The sequence below is a fragment of the Crocodylus porosus genome, unplaced genomic scaffold (assembly GCF_001723895.1).
Source record: "Crocodylus porosus isolate Cpor-Errol unplaced genomic scaffold, CroPor_comp1, whole genome shotgun sequence".
Taxonomy (NCBI): Eukaryota; Metazoa; Chordata; order Crocodylia; family Crocodylidae; genus Crocodylus; species Crocodylus porosus.
The window spans coordinates 485,097-503,229 of NW_017728931.1; the positions used below are offsets into that span (position 1 = coordinate 485,097).

The 18,133-nt window shown below is 46.0% G+C and overlaps 1 protein-coding gene across 2 annotated transcripts in view; it reads right to left on the bottom strand.

Annotated features, from left to right (window-relative positions):
* Positions 1-18,133, bottom strand: part of SYNDIG1 (synapse differentiation inducing 1) — a 143,732-nt gene that overhangs the window by 89,669 nt on the left and 35,930 nt on the right. The window contains exons 2-3 of one of the 2 annotated variants that reach the window (XR_002102737.1): positions 17,154-17,291; positions 15,539-15,692 (exon numbers count right to left, since the gene is read on the bottom strand). Coding sequence is in view for 1 of the 2 variants with exons in the window: in XM_019544035.1 (XP_019399580.1) it covers positions 17,154-17,291 (138 nt within the window). In the remaining variant the exon portion in view is untranslated. The remainder of the gene's footprint in view (positions 1-15,538; positions 15,693-17,153; positions 17,292-18,133) is intronic. The other variant, XM_019544035.1, reaches the window with a different exon arrangement.

The window sequence follows — 18,133 nt, forward strand, 5'->3', positions numbered from 1 at the left end:
ACTGTGCAGTAACTTGTGTTACTGCACAGTAGTGCTGATTAACGTCTTTTTTGTGATGCTACTGCACAGTATCCTAATACTACTGTGCAGTAGCGTCATGTCATGGTTATTGCCATATGATGCTACTGCGCAATAGTATTGGGCTAGTACACAATCAGCATCTTGTGTAGACATGACCGGAGACAAAGTGCTAGAGTGTGGATATGTGGGGTGTACCATGCACTGGGCCATGTTTGAGCAATTGGACTACACGTAAAGTCATCTGAAGGTTATAATACATACAGTTAATTTATCCCACAATTATTCCCATGGTTTCAGAGGCATCATAGAAATGAGAAAGGGGAACAGCAATCATAAGTAATAGAAAGACAAGAAGAGGCTGCAGGACAGGGAAAATATTTCATACCTATATCCTATTTCACTATTTGGTTCATAAGTGGACTTAGACACCCAAGTATGATTTTTTCCCACCCTGTTCAAGTCCCTGAAAAAGAGTTAATGCAAAAGGTTGGGTCCTCCTCCGCCTTGCTGTTTTTTTGTGACATAGTCTTAAGGGTCAGATGACAACATATTACAAAAATCAATACATCAAAGAATTTTCAAGACTTGATCAGGGTGGAACAGAATTGCACTTAAGCACGAAGGGTGCTTATACACATGATGATGTTACCATGTACAGATGATGAACATTTCCCTGTGTGCAGCTTAATGATGTCATACTTGACATGTATGCGAGTTTTGGGGGTTTTAAATGAGTTTGCATCTTCACAAACTAAATCACATCCCAGTGCAGTCTAGTTTCCAATGTTGCAACTTGGAATGTTGCAGCCACTAATCTGTCAGCCTGCTCTCCAGCTGTGGGAGAGGCAGGCAGGCTCCACTGAAAAAAGGATTGGGCCCCTCACTGCTTCTGCCTTCAGCAGGCCCCTGTGGCTGCCAGGACACCTGGGGCTGCTTGGGAACAGACTGGGTTGCCCCTGGGGCAGTGTGGGCAGGAGGCAGGAGGGAACCTGGGTGTGCTGGTGGCTGGAGAAGACAGCAGGGATGGTTAATGAGGTGCTGGAAGCCTGGGTGGCCTTGGGGAAGAGTTGGATTGGGTGCCTCCCAGCTGAGGCAGCACCCCTAGCAGCCCATCCAGATGGCCCTGGGGGTCACTGCTGCTTCAGAGGGAAGGACTAGGGTCCCCTGCAGCTTAGGGGCTGCTCGGCCTACCAGCACGTTGGTTGTCCCTCAGCCATGGGAGAGGTAGGCAGGCTCTACTGGAAAAACAAAAACAAAAAAGAATCGGGTCCCTCACACCACAGGGCAGCATGGTAGTAAGGGGTGATGTGCTGCTGGAAGTGCCCCCTGGCAGATGGATATTACACCAAGTTTTAACCCACTTGTCAACTCTGAAAAACCTGTGCTGATAAAAGTTATAATTTAGACATATCCCTTTTAAAAGACTACACAAGTTGGGACTTGGTCCCTCAATTAGGGTGGTTAGTTGACTGGAGAGACAAAGGGTCTGCAGAGATAGTCTACTGCTCCACAAAAAAGTTCATTGTTTAGTTCATCTCATTCATGTATGCCCGTATTCCTTAAACCAGCTGATCACTACAATACCAGGCCTGTGCCGAGTGCTACCTATTGGATAGGCACCATCTTCTTAGTCTGCTCTGGACCCTTGATTCCCTGGGCATCTCTATACAGTTGTCCTGTCTTTTGCTTAGTGACAAAGTAGCCTCTATCTGGTATCTGTGTCTCTGCTTATGGCTCCACTATGGAAATTGCCTAAGTAGTCTTCTGGATCCTCACTTAAGTCAATATATTTTAGAAAGGGCTGTAGGGTTTGGTGTCCACATTACTTGAACTGTGACAACTCCTCCACTTTGAGTTAATTCACTGGAAACTCCCCTGGGCTCTTTGGGTGCTTACAGAAGTGGAAAAAACAAAACAAAACTGTGTTTTATTTTCACCTTGGCACGCCCCTGCACTGAGCATAGTGCATGCCCATAAGAGGAGCCACATCAGTTTGACTGGCTTGCCCAGCATCTGTATAGCTCATGTGCTTCAGCAGGGCTTTTGGGGACTTTAATCTAATAGCTGATTGAATCAGCTATTAGACAACAGTGCCAAAAAGCCTCACTGAAGTGCACAAACTATACAGTTGCAGGCGAGCTGAGTCAAACTGATGTGATTCCTCTTCTGATAAAGTGCTCTTCCCCCCACCCCAGATCTGTCAACAACCTTTCATAGACATCAGGGCTGGAAGGGACCTCGGGAGATCATCGAGTCCAGCCCCCTGCCCAAAGGGCAGGAAGTCAGCTGGGGTCATAGGATCACAGCAAGATAAGCATCCAATTTACTCTTGAAGGTGTTCAATGTAGGTGCTTGAACCACCTCTGCTGGCAGACTGTTCCAGATCTTGGGGGCTCGGACAGTAAAGAAATTCTTCCTTATGTCCAGCCTGAAACGGTCTTGCAGGAGTTTGTGACCGTTTGACCTCATCATCCCTTGGGGTGCTCTGGTGAACAAACGTTCCCCCAGATCCTGCCCCCACCTTAATGCCTTAAGATGAGGTACTGCCCTACTCTGGGTGCTCTCTGCTCTGCAGGAACTGTTTCAGAGGCGTTGGTCTCTTCTCATCCTTTGGCACGAAGGGCTGCATCATAGTGGACCAAATCCATTCTAGAATGTCAGAAGATGCTCCAGAATGCAGATGAGGCAGGATGCCTCTGCTGGGGACCCCATGCAAGGGTTCAGTATTGGACTCCTACTCTCTTCTGGACAGTACTGGGCCACTAAAACAGCAAGGAGGTGGGGCGCAGGAGGGACCCTGAGCAGCTCAAGGTACTATATAACTGCACACTTGGCTATAGCCATAGGCCACCCCAGGGTTTTAGTGGGCAGAACAACTGTGGATTTTGGGGAACTCTGGAAGAGCCTGATTGCTTTCTCTCTTTTAGGGCAGTAGAAGTCAGGCCCCACAGAGTGCTTGTTGCAGGCAGAGGTAGCTTTCTGGTGCCTCCTTCTGGTCCCCACAACTCAGCCAGCTAATACTGTGAGATCACTGCTGCCCTGGCTGGGTCTGTGTGTGTTTGGCATGGCTCCTTTGTCCAGAGAAGTCAGGACACTGCCCCTCCAGGTGGGGCTCCCCACCTGGAGGGACATCAGAGATGTTTGGGAGCCTGCCCTGCCATGTGTGTAGCAGGAAGGCTGCTGCCTCTCCTAGCAATCCAAATGTGTCCTCTCTTTTTCTGAATTTGTTCCCAAGGTGAACCCCTGCTTGTGCTAAACCATTGAGAAGGGGACCAGGAGGTCATGCTAACATACACTGCTCTCTCTCATAGTACGACCTACCATACACTCCTCTCTCCACCTCCATCTGTATCACAGCACATAGCTCTCTAGTTATCCCTTATTATTAGCATTGCATGAGTGCCTGCCAGTTACCACTGAGACCTGGTCCTCTGTGTGCAAGATCCTGTACTCGCATGCAGTAAGAGGCACTCCCTGTTTCACAGAGCATGCAGCCTAAAGGGACAAGGGAGATAAAGGGTGGGAGGAAATGTAACTGCCATCAGGCACAAAGCCTACAGTGGAGAGTACAGCCCTTCATAACTCCTAGAAGATAGGTACCCACAACCCTGGGAAGCTTGGGGTATGATATACTGGAGGAAAAGTATGTGAATAAAAGTGCTGTTGAAGGCCATTTATTGTTTCCTTAACTGTTATTCCCAGCCTTTCAAGTGCTAATCTCTGCAAGCCTAGTGTGCTAACAAATTGTATATATGTATATATGCATATGCACATGTATATATAAATAATCACGCATATGTAAACAGGCACATCGACACCTACAGCCAAAAAGAGAAAGGGAGAGATTATCAAAAGAACTGGCAGAGGCCCCTATAATTAAGGCTGCCTAAATTCTTCAGTCTAAACATTTAGAACTCTACTACATGCGAGCTGTTTGGGTCGATCTTTTACTTAACAGTGACTGCTTCATGAAAATGCATGCAAGCTTCTCCCTGGGACACTGGGCAGATAAAGTCATGAGTTTCTGGGAAACACTCACGGTGGAATCCTCAAACCCTGTTTGCCCTAAATGGCAGTTCTCTTGCCAGGTCCCTACTGGGTGCAGAGGCTGAGCCTGGTATGTACAAGCATACCTGAGCTTGAGCATAGCAAAAGCCAAATCTTTAGGACATTTGCCAGGTTCTGGCCCCAATCACCTACAGAGGGTTTGAACCTGTGTCACTCTGATGCCCTAGCATTGTAATGTAAATACTAGCTCAGGCTTTATCCAGTGCTCTCTCCAGCAGGTCCCTGGAAGATAAGTCACTGCACCCTGTATTTAAAAGTCTTTAGAAAGAAAGCAGTGCAGTAAGCACATTTCTGTCCCGGGGGCAGGAAGGGTCCAAGCTAGAACCCAGAAGCCGCTCAATTCCAGAGCAGCAGCCACCTCACTGAGGTGCACAGCCTCTCACTTGTTCTTTCCTCCTACCCCCCCCCCATATCTCCCTCTTGTGGCTCCCCAGGGGCCAGCTTCAGAAGGAGAACTGAATAACACCTGAACTGTGGCATGGTGGTTAGAGCACTGTGTTGGGAAGTGTCCTTCTCAGCTACAGGTTTCTAACTGGCTATGCTTTTGCAACTTGGATGCTTTTATGCCTCCAATGGGTGTGTGTATATAGTTGCATATATGCCCAACCAGTATACAGCCTATGACATAACATGTGTGTGTTTATAGTTGCATATATACCCAACCAGTAGGCAGCCTATGACATTTGCTCAATCTACACCCACATGCTCTATGAGTCTATAGGGCAGGGGTCACAGAATCACTACCTGTACGTAAGTGCCAAAAACACCACTTACACAGATAGAAAACTGCCATTTAGGAACACATGAAAATAGAATTCTGTCCTCAGTGACTAGCCTAAAAATGCCTGAGAAGAAATGAATGATTCTGTGATCAGTAGGGGGCTCGCCTGGAGTGCAATAAAGAAGGTTGGGGAACATGCTTTGAAGGAGGAGGATAAAAGACAGCCTGAACAACTGCCCTCTCACTGAGCAAGGCAGGGTGCCATGGGCATTGGATTAAAGATGGACCCACAGGCGGGCTCCACGCAGCTAGAACAGACAACCTGAATACTAACTGGTGAATGCTTGACTTTGCAGGCTTCAGCCTGCCTGCCTCCAATGAGGGGCTAATTCTGTGGTTGTCACTCAGGCAAGTTGTCACAAAAGTCAGCACTGCAGATCCCCAGCCAGTGACACTGTGTTGTAGTCACTGGGGCTGCAGTGATTTGCCCCAGCTGAGGTCCTGAATGATTTTTGGTGCAGACCTCACGACTGAGGTGTCTGCAAACACTGAGAATGAATAAATATTAATTAAAAAGAATCAATGATAATTAACTATTAATATTTACGAAGCTGTCAAGGAGCCAATAGATCAATGTGTCTTTTAGTTAGGGGTTGGAAGTCTGCATTGCACAAAAGCACCATTTCCCTGTGGGGAAGTACGCTGTGATGACTGGACAGTCCCTGTACTTGGAGGCTTGTGGGGAGGTCAGCTTTGAAGACAGCTGCAGTTCCAACCTTTGGAAAATGCTCCCTCATAAGAGCTTTTTGAGAGGAGGAGACTGATGGAATGCTTCTAAATTTGACTCAATCCCAAAATTTAAAAAAAATAAAAGGTTGGATGAATGTTGTTCCTTTGCAAAACCTTTTTACAGCGTGAGCCTTCTAAAACCATTTCTTTTTATTAGGATGGGAAAGGAGACTTTCTTCTTTTTTAGAATTCTCAGGAGAGACTGCTCAAAGTGTGCTCCCTCAGTCGTCTTGTTCCGATACTGCCCCTTATTTCATTAGAAAGTGAATGTAGCGCTCATGAAAGTGATCAGGTTGAAAGCACAGAGAGGATCAAGTATTCACCGAACAGATCTGATATGGGAACAGCAACATAAGCCTTCCCAGAGGTGTCTGAAAGCAGGGCTGGCATTTTCTAAAGCAGCTGGAGATTGCAAGGGATCAACTTTAGATATCTTAAAGGGCCAGGATTTCTTTTGGGGAGGGAAACACTCAGCCCTTTCTGGAAGTCACCCGCTTTTTAAGGCATCACAACTTGGGTAACTGAAAGCAGAGACCCTGGAAAATCACTAATGCCATTTGAAAATTTAGGTCAATAATCCCATTCTATATTTTCATGGCCTCTGCTGCCCTGAATGGCATCAAGTGACATTGCTGCTCCTATGATAGAATTTGTTGCAAACTACTTGACTGAGGAATTTTTCTAAACACAGAACTTTCCAGCCCTTAGCACACTTGGGCTGTAAACCATTCCCTTTTGTTTGTATCTCCCACTGATTTCTGTTTGTGAGGTTTAAATTGTCAAATAACAGTGACAATGATGAGATCACTTTACCTGGTGGATGGTGCACTTGGCCAAAGGACACCTATATTCTATTTCTAATTCTGCTACTGTCCAGTTGGGTGGCCTTAGGCAAGTTACTTCATCTCTTTGTGCCTCAGTTTCCCCATCAATAAAGTAGGGATTGCAAAACTGACCTCTTCTGTAAAGTACATTGAGCACTACTGATGGAAAGTGCTCTATGTTATTCTTCATGTCATGTGAAAGAACAAGTTAAATGGAGTTCACTTATACTGGGAACTTTGCTCCCTGAAAAGCCTTTGAAAAGCTCCATCTGAATCAACAGATGTGACATGGCTTAACTCAGTCATGGTCCAAAAAAAGGGGGAAAAACCCTCTTTTTCTGAAAATGTTTGAAATGTTCCCCCCCACCAAACCTCTTTTGTTTATTCTTAACTGAATTGCAATTCTTCAAAATAACTTAGGGAAAGGAGCATCAGCAACATTTCATTCACTTAAAACCTTTCAGGTAAAGAAAACACTCCCAGTAACCATTCAGTAATTCCTACTTTTTTAAAACAAAAATTAATTACTTTTTTTTCACTCTGCTATTCAAGTAAGTGTGAGGTGATGCAAATTAATTACAGAGCTTTGGCACCTAGATCACTGTGTGAAGGTTGTAATTAACAAGTGTAATATAAGCCACAGACTATGTGGTAGATGGAAGGTGTTTGGGCCTGCATTTCTGCACTGCAGTCTTCAGCCAAACAGAAGAGAAACGTGGTACTGGATGTTTAAAGGTATTTAGCCTAAGGAAGCAACTAGCTCTGTTGTTGGATAAAAGCACCTAAAGCTTTGTCTACATGTGTATGTAGTGCCACCTTCAGTCCCATCTCACTGGGCATCTACATTAAAAACCTCTGAGCTTCCCCACCCCACCCCACCCTACCTCAGCCCACAGTCCAACCTGTTGCCAAAAGCTCTGCTGACCATCAAGGTTGGACTGTCCCAGCCACCCACAAGGTATTCAGAACTCACACAAGAGCTTCAGGTTGTAAGCAAAAGAAGGCCACCCAGAGTTAGATGTGCAAGCTTGCAACTGGATAAAGCCTTAGAATCCAGAGGTTATAAGGCCAGGCAATGGTTAACTTAGCTCTTGGCAGTGATTTCTCCTCTTTCAGCATCCTGTCCCTGCTCTACTCTCTATGGCTATGGTCAGAATCTGGAGTTCCCCTGCCTTCATTCTGGTGCCCTAGTGTGCAAACTCTGTCAGGCACTCCTCTGGGAAGCACAGATTAGAGGGGCACTCAAGAAGAGTGGGCTTGTTTTGTGGCATGCCTGCCAAAAAGGGTTGGCCACAACTCCCTTAGAGGATAGGGTTAAAATTCAAAGGGACCTTATTTTAATGGAGAATTAGGCTCTAGAGAACAAAATGAAATTCAGCGAAGATAAATGTCAGTTGCTGCACCAGGGAAAGAAAAATAAAAATGCACCAGTACAACCCAGAGGGATAACTAGCATAGCAGCAGCACTACCAACAAGGATCTGGGGGTTACGTGTCTGTGTTAGACATGTGATACTCTTCAAAGAAAAGCAAATAAAACTTTGAGTTGCATTAGCAGATGTATTGCTTGCAAGACAGGGGAGGTGATTGTATCACTGATGTCCGTTAGGTCTCAGGTGAAGTACTGCATCTGGTTGGGTGTACTGCATTTTAAGAATGAAACAAACCAAAGAAGGCAGGTGACAAGGTGATAAAAGAGTTGGATGCAACTCGAGGAGGAAAAGTAGAAGGAACAAAATCAGTATTTTGGAAAAGGGACATGATAGCAGGTTTCAAATATTTGAAACACTGCTGTAAAAAAAAGAGGGAGAAACACTGTTCTCCTTTGCTACAGAGGACAGGGCCCACGGCAGTTTGTTTAAACCAGGGGTTGGCACCCTACAGCCCACGGGCCAGATACTGTCCCCAAAGGAACCAAATCAAGCCTCAGGTAGATCAAGGGCTGAATCAGAGGCATGGTGGCAAAAAGGTATGCCAAACCCTGGTGTAACCCTGCAGCAAGTCAGATTGAGACTACACTTTAGGAAAAATGCAATACCTGTAGGAACAGTAGGGCATTGGAACAAGCTACCCAGGGAAGATGTGGGATCTGCTGCATTGGAGGGTTTCAAGAAGAGGCGGGACAGGCACCTGTCTGGGGTAGTTCAGGAACAGCACATCCGGTTGGATTGGATGAACTCTGAGGTGTCCCCGGATCCTGTAAGTCTGAGATGACTGTTAAGTTTGTAACTCCACACACCTGTCATGGTTCCTGCAGAGGCTAAAATAAACAGTGGTGCCCCCTAGATTCTTGTTTATAAACCACTTTCCTATTCAGTTATTTGCTTTTCCAGTCCAAATGTTTCCTTCTCAGTTTTTTTTAAAGTTTCATTTTTACCAACTGTAACAGGCAGCCTTCCCAGGGCCTTTTAGAATTTGACCTGCCCACCCGCTTCTGGGCTAACTGCCTGCCTCTCTCTCCTGCCATGCCTTGTTGTTCAATAATTGATGTCTTAATTAGGTGGGAGGCTGCCCCTTGGTGGCCCTGTTCTCCTGGGCCTATGTATGCAGCTCCAACCACCCCTGTACTGCAGCCCAAACTTCGCAGATGGCATCCACATGATGCTCATAACCCACACCATGACTGGTATTCTTGGGTCTCACAAGGACTCTCACTCCCCCCCTGGAGCAGCAGGTCATTGTTCTCTCCCTTGCTATAATGTCTGACCCACACTTGGCCTTCTTGCAGTGGAGGACATACTGGGGTCAGGACTCGCCCCTAAATCTCTGGCTGAGCCCCCCCAGTCAGCCTTTGGCCCAAACTATGGCTTCAGGCATCCATAAACATGCCTTTCTTCCCTACATGGGGTTTTACATGGGGTTCCTCCTATGCCCACTCCAGGGCCACTACACCATGCCCCACCCTGGGGTCTTCTCATTATTCTCAGAATCAACTACTCACAGGGTTGGCCCTTGCACTGCCCTTCAGGCTTACTCCCAATTCAACCCTACTCAGCCATCCTCATGCACAGCCCTTCTGGCCTACTCCTTTGCAAACCTACTGTAGCAGGGCACTAAGGTACCTGCTACTTGGAAAGCCAGAGTGGCGGCTCAGGTGCTGGTTGCTAGGGGCAACCAGATGGAGTTAAGGATACACACCTGTTTAGTCAGCTGAACAGAAGGGGCAGGGCCTGGCTTAGATATAAATTGCAGGCCAAAGCCCAGGGAGAGAAGAGCCTGCGGCCAAGGAGGAAGGAGCTCGGCCCTGAATGTGTGAAAGAGAAAAGGCCTAGATGTACAAGCAGCTAGTGACATGGGTGAGCGATGGAACACCTGCCGTGTGATTTGGAGGATGTTTTAGCCATGAGGCATAGATTTGTGTTATAGCCTATTGGCTTGTGTTTTTGTTGTTGTTACTCCAGAGGACTGGGTGAGGCTATTACGGGTTGAGGGAGGCCTCATAGGGGCTCCACGGTAGCATGGGGACCCCAGCGCCAGAGAGGGCATAGCATTTGGGGGTGCACCAACCCCAGCCCGAGAAGGGGGGCAGTGGAAAGCCCCAGAGTGAAGGGGCAGTGCGAGAAGCCCTGGAGAGTGGGCTGCATGAGAAGCCCAGAGAAGGGGGCAGGGTGAGATAAGGCTGCAGGAAAGCCTGAGTGCCAGTGAGGCTCGGGGTGAATGAGAAACCCCAGAGAGAGGGCAGCAAGATGCCCCAGGACAAAAAGGGGCAGCAAGAAACCCCAGAGCAAGAGGGGGCAGCGTGAAGCCCCAGACCAAAAGGTCGCAGGACAGGCCAGAGCAATGGTGGGGCGCCGGTTGCGAGACAAGCCAGAGTGCCGGTGAGGTGCCGGTTGCGAGACGAGCCAGACCACCGGTGAGGCACAGGTTGCGAGATGAGCCAGACCACCGGCGGGGTGCGGAGAGTGAAACAGACCAAACAACGTCCAGGATATCTGCAAGGCTTGGGGCGTGGTACAGGGGTGGTTGGGGCCACACATAGCCCATAAGGCTAGGGTGCCCAGAACCCCATTATAGAACTGAGACACAGGGTAGCAGCAGAACCGTAGCCAAGGAAACGAAGGGCAGCCTCCCTACAATAAATACCTAAAATCAAAGACGTGGCAGGTGAGATTCCGAGGGTGCTCAGAGAACATCTGGCACGGTACGGAGGCCCCTAGGGGAGAGCACGGCGACCCTAGGCTTCCATCCTGCTACACCTACTCTGTGCAGGGCCACCTCACCCCTGTCCTCTCAGGGCCTTCACAACTGCCCTCTCTCTCAGGCTACACAACTGCCCCCACTCTCCAGCGTCCCAACCAGGGGCCTCTGGGGTTTTGTTTCCCTGTGGGCTCAAGTGGCTGTAGCAATGAGTGGCCCTCATACCCACCAAGTTGTGGGGGCTAGGGGTTATTAAGGTGCCCTGACCCACCTTTCACTGGGGTGGTAACTGGCTGCCATTTCCTGTCCCATTCCCAGGGGGTGGACAGTGCAATGAGCAGCATGGGGAAGTGAGTCCAGAGCCATGTAGTGCCACAGTGAAGGGGAGAGTGGGGAGGTCACTTACGTGGAGGAGCAGAGGGACCCATGGCTTGCCTTAGTGTGGCATCAGAGGCATGCTGCCCCTGACTGCTAGGAAGTTCAAGAACCGTGGGATAAAATATTAATCTGTTCCATAGTTAAGCCTCACTATAAGAAATACTACTTTTAGTGAGCCTCTGATTATAACAAACCCAGCTTTCTATCATATAAACAGGCAAGCTGCTTACCATGAAAACTTCTGTTAAATCAGCATCATGTTTTCCAGTTAACTTAAGGTCCAACCAGAAACCAGCTCTGTGCACTGCTCTTCATGAAGATTAACGAGTAATATGACTTCAAAATTTCCCGAGATACAGCATGCTAAAGAATCATGGTATGCAACCTTTCAAACCAGTGCAAATCCACTTCTATTTTTCACTCAGAAACACCTTGTATGGTAAAGCCATACCAGGTAATTCTTTTCTTGCCTAAAAATAAGCAGATTGATCTAAAAGTGATGAGGTTTTTAAAAATAACAAATGTTGGGTTCCTTTTATTATCTTACTGATTTTTGAAACGTCAGCTGAAAAACATGTATGCTATTCTCCATAAGCAGTAAAACGACAAATTTTATTTTAAAATGAAAGCCGAGATTCTTGCTCAGTTCCAGAGGCTAGAGGTTTAGGAAAAGAAACCAATAAATATATGCAAGAACTGACAACACCAATCCTGAGATAGGACTTCCTACTGAGCAATGTACTATATTTCTCCTTTCTTCTGCTCATAAAGGTTTTATTGGAAATTGCAGCTATGAAATGTAGACTACTTGCAATTTTAGTTTAAGATCATATATAAAGGACTCCATTTTGACTTTGTTAAAAAAACTAGTGTAAAGTGATTGATCCCAAATCTGCAAAATAGAGCAGACACAATTGATAAGCCATTGTAGTCATTAAAAATCAGACTACTCTAGACAAGGTCCATGTCTAAGAGTTACTTCAGATTAATGGAGGCTGGACAAGTAATCAGAATGACTCATTCATGTTAAAATGCTTGTAGTGTAGCTGTGACTACTCCTGAGAAAGGACAAAGGTATTACTAGGTTTGAAGCCAAAGTCACAGACCACTCCTCCAGCTTGTGCTATGGTGGAGGTCACCTGAAAGAGTCCAGTGGTCCATACTTGCATTCATCTTACACAATGAAAAGAACTGCTCCAGTATGCTGCCCCATTAAAAAAAAAAACAACCCACACAGGCTAGTAGATCACAGCCAAGGAAAGGGAAAGAGAACAATACCAAAAATGATCTAACATTTTTCTATCTTCCAACCTGAGCACTGATAAAGTAGATAGAAAATAGGTTCCAAAAAAAAGTCAGCAAAGTTGTTTGAACCTAAACTGGGGATGGGTAAAATATGGCCTGTGGGCTGGATCCAGCCTGTGGAGGGACTTTGTCCAGCCTATAGCAGGTCCCTCAGTCCTGCCTGGCCCAGGCACTGCCAGGCGGTGGTGCGTCCTGCTACCTGGTCTAATAAAAAACATCAGATTTACCCAAAGAACTTTGTCTGCCTAAGTCCATTTAGACACCCAATAGATTGAATGGACTCTGGCCCTAAGAGTCAGTGACTTCTCCCAGATTTGCCTGGGGGAAGACGCCACACATAAAAATTGAGTACAGGTTTCCCTTGCTTTATGCAGGTTTTGTATGTGCAAATTCACTCTTATGTAATGACCCTTATGCAATCAGTGTGGTGGAAGCCCGCAGTCAGCTGCTTTGTGCATTGTATTTCTGGAGTGACGTGCCCCAAAATGTAGTCTCCTGTGTGGATCTGTGCTCCTCACTCATTGTCTGCAACACGTTTCTGTAGTTGCCATCCCCATTATGATAGTGCCCTATGCTTGTGTATACTGTCTGCTGTGGGTGAGTACCAAAATTGCCTTGTAAAAGTGGTAGAAATGGGTCTGGGGGTCAGTACAGTCGAGATCTTGGAACACATCTGTATTTGTTACATTTCCAAGTGGGTTCCCTTTATGCAAATTCCAGTTATGCACTGTTTTCCAGGATTGTATGTACAGTATAAAGCAAGGGAAACCTGTATTCAGATAAAGAGGAGCTGTTTCTTGTTATGCAATGATTTTATTGTGCCTTATGGAAAAATCAAAGGCCCTCACACATCCATTGGGGCAGCATGATTAAGGCACATAAGTTAGTGTAACTAACCGTACACAAACATCACATTGAGCTGCCTTTGATTCCCTAGCCTGAATAATCACTGAGTTGACTGGGAAAAGAGTGCAGGGCAGCCTCTGACCTGAGCCCCAAGTATGGATGGACTTGCACCGCCAGTGAGACACCATCCCCACTTTGCCCCGGCACCTCCCTCATGGAAAGACACTTCCCTTTCTAACTGCTCTGAGCACTAGTCAACCACTGGGAGCAGGTTCACTGTGGCTACTCACTGGGCTTTCTGGTGTGCTGCACAGTCATGGCAGACTCTTCCCAGAGTCACTTGCCACCCATATCCATTTAATTTCCAAGCCAACTTCTCCTTTGAATTGTCCTAACCAGACCCAGAATGTGGGATTCTTCCATTGCCAACCTCTGTGCAGTGCCTTTACTTCTCCACAATGTGATGCAGATAACTTCCAAAGTACCTGTAAGTCTGAGGCCCGGGCTGGAGCCTCTGCAGATGCAGTCAGTACCATTCAATGTACCAAAAAGAATCTCTGGAGGAGTACTGATGCTTTTTTAGAGCCCTGGGGAATATTATTTTTTTCCATCTATAAATATCCATGACACCTTAACACGCCTGTCTTTGCCTACTTGAGGCAGCAGCACATGCAAAATACCATATCCTTTGTGTCTGTGCTGGAGAGATGGAAAGAGGAACATAGCACATTGGTGTCCTGGGTGATAAGGAATGGACTAGTGAGTGCTTTGAATACTGAACACAGACCAGTTGACTGTGCTGGGTGCTAAGTTATTTCAGTGCAGCAGCTCTCCAAATCCAGTCCATCTGTGGGTAGGTAAATAGAAGCCTTTTTCTCACGAGAACCTGCTTCTCACTGTGGCCACCAGGGCGTGGCCACCAGGGCCTTGAACGCATGGCCCTGAATGCTTGAAAAGTTGGCTCTTTTTGAGTAACAGAGGATGAATAATAATCCCAAGCTTCACTTTATCAGCCCACCTTCAGACTTGACCATCATACTCTGTCTAGGGTTTATGACAAAGGTCAACAAGTGCTACAATGTCACATGTATTAAAGAAGGGTCTCTGGTATTATTGGGGAAAAGCTTAAGATTGAAAGTACTGTATAGCTACAAAGCACATGTGAATGGGATATAATGCTTTCCTATAACATATACACAAACACATTATAAACAGTTTAAAACTTCTGGCTTTTTTAGAGGAAATGAAATGTCATTTTTTACATTAATCCATCACTATGGCTGAAAACGCGAGCCACTGACGATACAAAATCATGGTACACAGCAATTACCAATACTGGGGAAATTCCAGGAACTATACCAATGATCTATCATTTCTCATTTCCTTTCTGAGTAAGGTCAGCTTCCTTAAAGAAGAGAAGGCTGAGGGGGGATCTAGTGGCCTGGTACAAACTAGTCAGAGGGGACCAGCAGGCACTGGGGGAGTCCCTGTTCCCCTGAGCACTACCAGGAGTGACTAGAAATAACCGTCACAAGCTGGCAGAGGGTAGATTCAGACTAGACATTAGGAGGCGCTACTTCATGGTCAGGGCGGCTAGGGTCTGGAACCAGCTCCAAGTGAAGTGGTGCTGGCTCCTACCCTGGGGGTCTTTAAGAGGAGGTTAGATGAACACCTTGCTGGGGTCGTTTGACCCCAGTACTCTTTCTTGCCATGGCAGGGGGTCAGATTTGATGATCTGCTCAGGTCCCTTCCAGCCCTACAGACCATGAAACTATGAAACTGAAATACAGAGAAGATTCCCTAATAGCCAACTAAGCAATGGTATTAATTTGGCCAAAATTTCTTCCCAACCCTAAGCAACTGATGTTTCGCTTATGCCCTGCGGCATGAATGGACTTCACTCATACACTTTTATTCATGTTAGTCCAACTGCATATAGTTCTTGGAATAGTCATACATAACATGCCTTATCTATTTTATAATTATATAGGGCTTTCACCTCAATTAGAGCTGGTTGGGAACTTTTCAATGAAATATTTTTTATTAGAAAGTACTGATTTGTCAAAAACAAAGCTTTTCATGGAATTGTGTCTAGTTCAGAGAGATGTTTGTTTGGGCAGGTTTCTCAGGTCCAGCATGGAATTTCTGCTGAGAGATCTCAAAAAACACACAGTGGTCAGAGCCTGGGGATCTCTGGAGAAGAAAATTCAATTCCTGCTCTGAATCAGGCAAAGCAGTCACTTGAATTCAGGTTTTCCATAGCAGCCCCCCAAGTAATTCTGTGAGTCTAAATGCCCTTATCACTTGGCTGTTCAGGGGAGGAGGGCATGCCTTCTCTCTGTTTCACTGCCAGAAAAAAACATGTTTTTTCTACTGTTTGTTCACTTAGCAGGAGGAAGTTCCTCTGAAATGGTTACTACTTAATATGGAAATCCTTTCAAGCATCCTACCTTTTGATGTATGTCTAATCTCAGATCTGGGACGATGATGATGGTGATGGTGGTGATGATGATGATGATGATTAATAGTCCTGGTGGTGGTACTGGTGAATAGGTTGTGCTGTATTTATTTTGCCTGGATAAAACCAGCCTGCATTTTTTCTGCCTGCCAAGAATACCAGTATTACAGTAATGTTGTTAACACTGTATTTCTTCCAACTGAAACAACAGTGCTAGATCCCAAATGTATACAATTGCTGACAGCATCCAGGAATAATTCTCAATAGGGAAGAAGAGAAAAGGTATTGCATATAACCCTGCACGCCGACAACATTGTGTGGAGTAGAGAGGACAATAAACTACATGTATGGAAATGCTCCAGGTATGTAATCTTCACGTTCAACTTTTACAACCAGCTTGCAAGTTCCCTACCCAAACCTGGGGAAATCGATATCACTCAGACAAGGAAACTTGTTAAGCTTTCTACTAGGTCAGCCTTAATTTCCCCTGGTGTTTGAAGGCTGCTGAGATAAAATGCCTATTACTCGTACTTTATTTAAAATATAAACATGTAGACTTATACCTCTTCCCTCACTATTAAGTAAATAGTTTTCTCATTTTCCTATGTTCTCAAGGGCCTCACACCTATCCTGGTACATATATATATGACAAAACATTCAATGCTGATAAACTTTTAGAGCTAGGTCATTACAGAATCAGACTAGAAAGCAGCTCATTTCAGTCTTGTGAAGTACAGTCAGTCTGCTCTGATGTGCTGCTCCATTTCTCTCATATTTTTATCTAGTATTGGCAGCGCACTTCATTATAACTACTGATGAGTCCACCACTGTGATTCCATTTCTGTACACTTACATTATCTTCCACTTGGAGAGACTCAGTAATTGTTCTTCGGGCGCTTAGGGCTTTATGAGGACACACACTTGATGGAGTAGATATAGAAAAGTTCAGTGGACATTAGCCACACCAAACTATAACTGCCTAGAAAATGACAACCCATTTCAGAGAAAAATACTATATTTTTAGTTGTTTTTTATCCCAAATTAGAACAAAAAAGTGACATTTTTCATGGAAGCATTTCCATAAAAAAATTATAAGGGGAGAAACGGATATAAAATATATCTGATTTTCTTGCTGCTTGCCTGGGACACTCTTGTCAGTTTTACTCTCCAGGTAGGCAGTCAGGAAGCTGGCATTTTGATTTCCCTGGGGCAAAAATCCTGACTTTCAGGAAAGGCTATTTTCTATCAGAAGTTTATTCCAGCAGAAAAATCCACAGCAGCCCTGCCATGAAGCAACATGGGACCAGACCACCTGAATTACAGCTAACATGTCGACTTGGTGCAAGGTAAAACAGACAGAGGTATATCCCATATCCATACACATATAGACCATCACATACACATCCACACATACATATATAGAGAGGAAACTATGGTATGCAGTCACCAGTGCTTTGTGCACACTCAGAACTCCACTCCACTCTACCCAGAGAGTGGGTTTAACCCCAATAGGTGTTTCCTGCAGACCCCTTCCCTCAATATGATGCATGTGGGCTCCTTGTTAAAATGCAGGGGTCTGAGTACAGCAGGCAACATTTCAGTCTTACCTCATGTGACAGGTAAAAGGCAGCAATCCCCAGTGGCCAAAAGCAGCAGAGCATAGAGAAGACGCTGAGGCCAAGATGGTCCCGGGGTGGCATCATCAGGAAGTTGTCTTCGCTCTCTGTGTCACTGGAGTAATCGCTCTGGAAGAGTGAAGGGGAGAAAGAAAAAGGCTCCAATTAATGAGGCAGCTCTTCCTCCTCTGCCCAGGTTCAGCCTGTGACTGTGGGCTTGTAGAACATCCTTTGGAATTCCCAGGGCACTTCTAAAGCCCAGGACCCACTGCCATGCCCTAATCAGAAGTGGGGGCTCACGGGCAGAACCTGTGTGTAGCCATACTAGCCCCCCCAGCAAGGTTTTTCAGACTTTAAGGAGTCACTTCTAACTGTTTCACATTGACTTCTGTCTGCACATTGCAACTGTTTCACACTGACCTACTGTAAGAGCTAGGACAATGGCTATGCACTAGGCCTCCATATCCTACATGCTCTGAGGAGAGGACTCTGTGCCACCTTCAGTTAAGTGATACTGTAACGAGAGGATGGAGGGAAGCCCAGTGGACCTGGCTATACAAAGCTACCACCCCCAACATGACCTGTACTGCTTGTCACTGGAAGGAGAATCCCACTCATATTTTTTCATAGATTTCATAGACATCAGGGCTGGAAGGGACCTCGAGAGATCATTGAGTCCAGCCCCCTGCCCAAAGGGCACGAAGTCAGCTGGGGTCATAGGATCCCAGCAAGATAAGCATCCAATCTACAATTGAAGGTGTTCAATGTAGGTGCTTGAACCACCTCCAATGGCAGACTGTTCCAGACCTTAGGGACTCGGACAGTAAAGAAATTCTTCCTTATGTCCAGCCTGAAGTGGTCTTGCAGGAGTTTGTGACCGTTCGACCTAGTCATCCCTTGGGGCACTCTGGTGAACAAACGTTCCCCCAGATCCTGGTGGTCACCCCTGATAAACTTATAGGTGGCCATCA